The sequence below is a fragment of the Cyprinodon variegatus genome, unplaced genomic scaffold (assembly GCF_000732505.1).
Source record: "Cyprinodon variegatus isolate N-32 unplaced genomic scaffold, C_variegatus-1.0 Scaffold1149, whole genome shotgun sequence".
NCBI lineage: Eukaryota > Metazoa > Chordata > Actinopteri > Cyprinodontiformes > Cyprinodontidae > Cyprinodon > Cyprinodon variegatus.
Genome location: NW_015151602.1, coordinates 17,530 through 24,893, shown reverse-complemented (window position 1 = coordinate 24,893; position 7,364 = coordinate 17,530). Strand labels below are relative to the sequence as shown.

The 7,364-nt window shown below is 43.4% G+C and overlaps 1 protein-coding gene across 1 annotated transcript in view; it reads right to left on the bottom strand.

Annotated features, from left to right (window-relative positions):
* Positions 1–530: 530 nt before the first annotated feature.
* plekho2 (pleckstrin homology domain containing O2) overlaps positions 531–7,364 on the bottom strand; it is a 23,633-nt gene continuing 16,799 nt past the window's right edge. Inside the window, exons 2-7 of the mRNA XM_015400819.1 lie at positions 6,682–6,831; positions 6,488–6,610; positions 4,786–4,890; positions 4,480–4,578; positions 2,976–3,233; positions 531–2,883 (exon numbers count right to left, since the gene is read on the bottom strand). Of these exons, the coding sequence (XP_015256305.1) occupies positions 1,717–2,883; positions 2,976–3,233; positions 4,480–4,578; positions 4,786–4,890; positions 6,488–6,610; positions 6,682–6,831 (1,902 nt within the window). The 3' untranslated portion in view covers positions 531–1,716. The remainder of the gene's footprint in view (positions 2,884–2,975; positions 3,234–4,479; positions 4,579–4,785; positions 4,891–6,487; positions 6,611–6,681; positions 6,832–7,364) is intronic.

Below are 7,364 nucleotides of genomic sequence, written 5' to 3'. Positions count from 1 at the left end.
GGAAGGAAAAAGTTTAACCCTTCTAACAAGGCTATAAGGAGGAAACGTGAAAAGGATTGTGCACGAGGTTAAACAAGAGTTGATGTGGAAAGGAGTTTGTTCATTGGCTCAGGTTGAAAGAAGAAGCCGGATGTTAAACCGATTATCTTTTCTCATTATTATTATTTAACTGGTAGGTTAACACTTTGCTCCTACTATACAGTCAGAGATCTTAGTTATTATTTTCCATGATTAGTAGAAGCAAAATACGGGCAGAGAAGGCTAGCGGGCTTCTAACAAAAGCTACACACTGGAAGTCATTTTTTTTTAAAATAAGTGAATTTGTTCTTGGATCTAGGAAATAACAGTCAGCCAACGGAACAAGACAATTTACAATGAGAAAACACAATTGCATTGTCTTATTTCAAGATGAGACAATGTATTTTTACATTGTCTTACCGTGTTGCAAATTCCATTGGCAAACTATCTTATTTACCTACTCAAATTAAGGGTTAATATACTTAATTTAGGAAATCTTAACTTATTTCTTGATCGTTTTTCCAGTACAAGGGGCGCTAGACCTGAAAGTTACAGGTCTAGCGCACTTGTGTCCAAAAGTTACACAGTGTGCCTTTAAATCTGGGTTAATACTAAAGCTTTAACAAAAAAGTGAAGCCTTATAAGTGCAAAAAGATCATATTCTGCTGATTTTATGTTGATCTGTTATAAAAGAAAATTGCTCAGGAAGCTTTATCTGTTAAACAATAAGATGCTTCTTCTCCTAGAGGTCCTACTCCATCGACCCTGATCCATTACCTGCACTGCTTTTCTAAATTTTACTCAATAAAATACCAACTTCTGCTTAAAAAAAATTTAAACTTGTTTTCTAAAATACTGTGTTTTTATTTCAGATCAAATTAGACTAAACGAGTTTACCGTCTCTAGCAGACTGTCGGCCATTGTTTCACAGCAAAATAAGCAGACGACCTCAGTTCTATTAAAAATACAGTTTTAGTCTCTAAAACACAATTAGCCCATTTACACCAGCCTTTAGAAAGGTGCAAAGATCGGTCCGAGCTTGGTAACCGAGATAACTGTTAAGTGTGAATGGAACGCAACTGTACTGGACTGAACTGAAGCGCGCTAACATGGTACTAAGTTCTGAGCAGGGCTCGCCGCGGTTCATCTTTGGCTCGGTTCTCTGATAACAAAGAGCGCATGAGCCGTTTTTTTGGCCGGTTTTCTGCCGTGTTCAACTTTGTGATTCACAGATCTCTGCACCTGTTCACAACACCAACTTCTTCTCATCCTGTTAATGGCATCAGAAGAGCACGGTGCGACCTGGGATGATGGTGAGACCCAGAAGGATGCCTTCTTCGCCTGAAATTCCGCAAATGAGGAAATATCACTAATATAACATAACTTCCTGAATATTACGTGAGCCAACATGTTTGTTAGCATAATTCTTTGAGATCTGTAGTATCGTGGACCGCCGATAGGAGGGGAGGAACTGTGCTAGCGGGATGCATAAATGGTCGTAAGAACCAAGCTAAGCATGTTAACTGATCCGAGCTCGGTCCGAACTCGGCATGGATCGGTTTCAGAGGGCTGGTGGAAACGGGGCAAACGTCACCATCTGAAAGGTAGGTCTGTTCTGTACCTGGGTGGGTTTATATCAAATGACTGAAGAATGACTGTCCAAGCAGGCGATTCCCAGTTGACTAGGTCAGACTGGTTTTACCAGCTCATCCTTTTCTCCTTTGCCACTTTCAGTTTCTTGACCTCTCTGAGGACGCGGTCAGCGTTCTGGAGCTTCTCCAAGGCTTTAGCCAGCAGGTCCTCTGGCATGACCTCCACGTGGCTCTCCTGAGCCTGATTCAGGAGCTCATTGGTCTTCTTCATCTGCAGCGCCACCTCGGTCTCAAGCTCTGTGACATAATCTTTCGAGGCTGCTAAACGCCCGTCTTCAGCTTTGCTGCTGTTTTTCTGCTGATTGCAGTCCAGGGATTCGGACAGCAGATCTCCAATCGATGCAGACTTGGCCTTGTTAGAAGGTTTGAGGGGTTTCTGTAAAGGCTCTGAGCGCCGGCTGGGATGAAAGTTTGCTCTAAGCTGAAGCTTGGCCGGCTGTCTTAAGTTAACAGAGGTTTGACCTTCATCTTCTGCTGCGGTGAGCTCATCTAGGCCACCGTGGCTCTCCAGGGTTGCAGATATGGAAGCTTCCGGCGTATCCTCACCAGCAGAGCCCTCACTACCATCATCTGAGTGCTGACCGCTGTCTACAGATTTCTCTTCTGTCTTCTTCTCCTTTCCTCCAAGCGAGTGGCAGAGCAGTGGACTCAGGCTGAGGGTCTCAGTGAAGGGCTCATTTAGGTCAACATTCATTTGGGGAGAACTCTGCAGTAATTGAGGGGAAGTTGCTGAATCATCAGAAGCTGTAGAGCCTGAGCCATCATAAGGCTGAGCACACAGCTCCTCTCTCTCTGCCTCTCCTGGTTTTTCTGCCTCATTATCACTAGTCTTTCGAATGTCACACTCATAATCCTCTCCCTTGATTGTGCGCTCGGGTTCACCTTCGCCGGCACTGTCTCCCAGCTGGTCTACCTCTTTGTTGTCCACGGCTGGTCTTGGCTGTTCAACCTCACCGTCTCCTTCCATCTTCCTTTCACCGTCTGCACCCTGTGTCGGCTGGCAGGGCTTCTTGTCCTTGGATGGAGGTGTAGGGGGGTGGGGAGTTGGGGAGGTTTCTGTAATGTTAACCAATGAGCCCGCTGAGCTGGGTTTGATGGGAGGCGTTGGTGGTGTGCCTTTCTTAGCGTAAGTGTCTTCATCATTTGAAATTTCTTCCTCTGGTGTGATGCAGGGTTTGGACTGTTTCGATGGCGGCATCGGGGGTTTCGGGGCCTTTTAAAAAGGAAACATGTTTTTATAGACCATCTAATTCAAGCAGAGGCATTCTGATAGATGGCATTTCTGTGGGGAAAAGATATACAAACCTCTGTTTCTTCTTGTTTATCAGGCTCATTCTTGGGTAAAAGACTGGATTTAGCCTCCTTGCTAGGAGGCATGGGAGGCTTGATGACCTTCTTCTCCTCTGCAACCGACACTGATTGTTTCTCGTCATCACTGGCAGCTGGACATGCCGTCGTTTCAGAGGTACCATCGGTCTGAGCATTATTTGTCCCATTCGGCATCACTGCATCCTCAAGATCAAGATCCAAACGCAGGATACCATCAGAGGACACATCAGCTACCTAAGAGAGGGAAAGCAAATAATGGGAGAACATACACACAACAAATTATATGATGAAAAGTATAAATGAAACAGCTCTGGTGAAAGTCACTAATGATATTCTCATGGCGTCAGATAATGGACTTGTATCTGTGCTCGTCCTGTTGGATCTCAGTGCTGCATTTGATCCAGTTGATCATAATATTCTTTTAGAAAGACTTGAATATTTTGTTGGAATTAAAGGAACAGCTCTAGACTGGTTTAAATCTTATCTATCTGATCGAATTCAGTTTGTTCATGTTAATGATAGATCTTCTTCATGCTCACAGGTTACCTGTGGAGTACCACAGGGATCAGTGCTAGGACCAATTCTCTTTACTTTATATATATGCTCCCAATCGGTAGAATTATTAGACAGCATGGGATTAATTTCCACTGTTATGCTGATGATACCCAGCTATATCTGTCTATAATCCAGATGAAGCTAACCCATTACATAGATTACAGGCATGTCTGAAGACATAAAAATCTGGATGACTCATAACTTTCTGCTTCTGAATGCAGACAAAACAGAAGTTATAGTCTTTGGACCAGAGTCCCTGAAAAAGAAGCTGATTAGTCAGTCACTTCATTTGGATGGGATTAAACTGATTTCAGATGATAAAGTAAAAAATCTTGGTGTTGTTTTTGATCAGGACCTGTCATTTAAATCCCAATATACATGAATGGGAAATGTGACGTCATTTTTACTTGTAAGGATTCCTTTTCAGATATCTGAAATGTTTATTTTGATTAGGAAGAAATGTATTTGGGACATCTGGATTACTTATTCAGTCAAGCTAATAAATGTTAAAATGGCCTGCCATAGATGGTAGTGTAATGTTCTTTGGTCAAGTCTCCTGACTTTAAAAAGTGCTATAAGTTCAGGCAATTTACCATTTAAAAGTTAGGGAGACGAAGTGTTGTGAATTTGAGCTATAGACATAAAATGAATTTTGGGAAGGAAAGATCATATTTAGGAGACTGAGGGACACGTCAATCATTTCAGGAGCACAAAGTTTCTCGGGACCTTTTATTCTTCTAAGTTTCCAAACATGTAAGAGAAGAGCAGCTATATAACTGGTCATTTCTTAGTATGTTTTATGACACAAACTGCTCTTATGTTCTCAACCCTTTCTGTTTGTCATGGTTCTACATAATCCTGGAGAACAAACACCAATATTGTCAGAAGAACTGTCCGTCTTTGCAGTAGGAGCAGCGATCCTTACCTCTCTCATGTGGATTCTGGTTGGCGGGCGTCGGTTACGATTTCCCTGAGGTCTCGTTCGGGTAATATGTTCTAAATTACTGCTGTCGTCAACCTTCACCTATGGGAAATGTGTCAGAATTAAAGCTTTTACAGACAAGAAAAAGAAATAAAAGAGACAACATATTTTTTGGGAATGAACTGGTTTAAGTAGCCGGGCATTCAATGGGATGAGCAGGGCACAGCGGAGCCATGAAGGCGTGATGCTAAGGGTCGGTTTGGGCATAGGAGCAGATGCAGAGACAGACATGTTAGCAGAGAGCGTTACCTCATCAAAGACTTTGTTTTTTGCCCGACTGATGCAATCGCTGAGGGCTTTGATCCAGGCCTCCTTCTCCTCCGCAGTCTGAGCCTGGAGCTTCACATCATGGATCTGGAAAACAAACAGACCTCAGCTGTATCTCAGTTAGCACACATTAGCCCACCGCCGTGTAAGAATCACAGTGTTGCTGCTTTCAGCCTCACAGCTGAGCGCCGTTACCCTGGAGAGAGCTGCTGGCACCCGGACCCTTCAGGACCAGCCTGGCCTTCAGGGTTCACTCATCTTTGGAGGTGCATCGGGGGTGCAGCTCCTTACAGACGTCAGTACATCACTGATAAGCCTCGAATTAGCACAAGCTAATCCCAGCTTATAGAACAGAGCTACACTGTGAGTCTCCACAGGGTCATTTTTTCACTTTTAAGCCGCGATCACACCGACTGCGTCCGACTTTTTAATCTCTGATCCGATTTTTTTCCATGTCACACTGACTGCGTATAGAGAGACTCTGACTAGACAGGATGAGCAGATCTGTGCAGAATTATTTCACTCCGTCTCTGTGCTATAAATAAAAAATAATGTCCATGTTTGACTTGGACACATGGAAAGTTCTTAGAAATAAAAATCACTGGCTCATTCTATAAAGCAAAGCTCTACTTATCTGTCTGTGCAGCATCTACACAGGAAAACTTTGCAGTGCTAAAGTAACACTTTAAGAGTGCATTTGGTCACACTCGGGATTAGTGTTAAATTAGAACTCTACACGGTGTATATTTTACTCCAGTTGTTGTAATAACTCTAAAAGAGTCAATGTACTTTGACACTGCATATTTAACACTGTTATTAACTGTGTAGAACCAGAACAGATAGATAATGTTTATCTATTAAAAACATAATGAGATCTACGTCTAAAGAAAGATAAACGCAGCAATAAACGGCGTGGGGCGGTTTCTATGGTGACTGAGGCAGAGAGGTGTTTCCCAGAGAGATCTGGAAGGTTTATCGGAGTTTTTCTTTCTTTGTTCCATAAAGAGGTGAGAGAGATACGCTGCTCTGACCTGCTCTGTCTGCTCCTCTTTATTCTGGTTTCTGTGAGGCTCAAAGAGGATCACTGCTTTATCTGTTTTCTGTCATCCTATCATGGGGAAAGTTTTCTATTTTATTGTTTAATGTCTTTCCCCGTCAGATTAACACATTTTATTTTGGATTTTCCTCCAAAGCGGATGTGTTGTACTTCGTAACCGCGTCTCTCTTCCTGCCAGACCCATGAAATCAATCTGAGCTACGCTGCCCCCTGCAGGAAATCATCCCCATTGACTTTCAATCAGCGCTAAACGCCACGACCTCTGAGGCACGATTTTCTGTCGGATCGGACGCAAAATTGCGTGTTTAAATGACACCTGAGGAAATGTAGTAGTTATAACAGAAATGTTTAAAATGGTCGAAATCCTCCAGATGTCCAGAAGGCAGGTGTTTAGCAGTAAATGTCTGTAAACTTTAAGATCATCAGACTTTCTCTTTTCTTAGAGAGGAAACCTTAACGACAAAAAACTGCAACCCAAAAAAATCAACAACAACCAACCTGCAGTTAAACCAACATTTTCTTTTTCACCTTAAATAAGTGTTTAATGTCTAGAGTCATAAATGTTTAGGGGTCATTTATTTATTCAGTGTGATTAATAAATAAATGAAGGTATTTCTCTGCTCAAACCTTATTTCCAGACTTTGGGGATCGGATCAGAACCAGCCTGTGCTTTTTGTTGAAGGGACTCTTTAATTCATGGCACTTGTCATAGCTTTCCAGGTCCAGTCTCTCCAGGCAGTTCTGCAGGTCCTGGAACACAGAGAACCTTCTCAGCATGAGGAAGGCAGCAGACGGGATTCCAAGAAGAGGCTGAGGCGTACCTCGTTCTCATACACCACCATCTCCGTCTTCTCCACCTGGACGTAGCGGTCCTTGTAGCTCGCCAGCAGTCGACCGTGAGATTTCTTCACCCAGCCAGCCTTGCTCAGGAACTTTGGCTTGTTTGGCTGGGCAGGCTCCTCTTTCGTTGCCTGTAGTCAAACAGAGGAAGGAAGTCACACTTCAACACATCTGACATTAAGCAAAGTGCAAATGCAATAAACGTAGAGATGGAGCTGCACACTATTCCTGTCCGGGGCGGTTGCTTTATGTTTAGCAAACCTTTCAAAATGCTCTGAGTGTTTCTCTGGTGGAGTTATATAATCACAGGGTGCGGGTCTCTGACATCCCTTAGCGGCTCATCGGTGCCTCCTCAGACCAACGCACAGAAACTGTTCTTCCGATGGTTGGAAAGTGGCCAACAGAGAAATCATTGAGAGGAAACACCTGATGGAAGAGTCACAGCTGGATGATAGTTGACTCTTCAGCAATCCCTCACACTAAGCATGCTTGTAGTGACAGTGGAGAGGAAAAACTCCCTTTGAACAGGAAGAAACCTCCAGCAGTACCAGGCTTAGTGTGAGCAGCCATCTGCTGAGGCCGACTGGGGTTCAAGGAGACAGAAGCAGACATAGAAAAAGAAGCATAGATACAAATGGCAACTGTCAACCAGCTCCACAGGCGG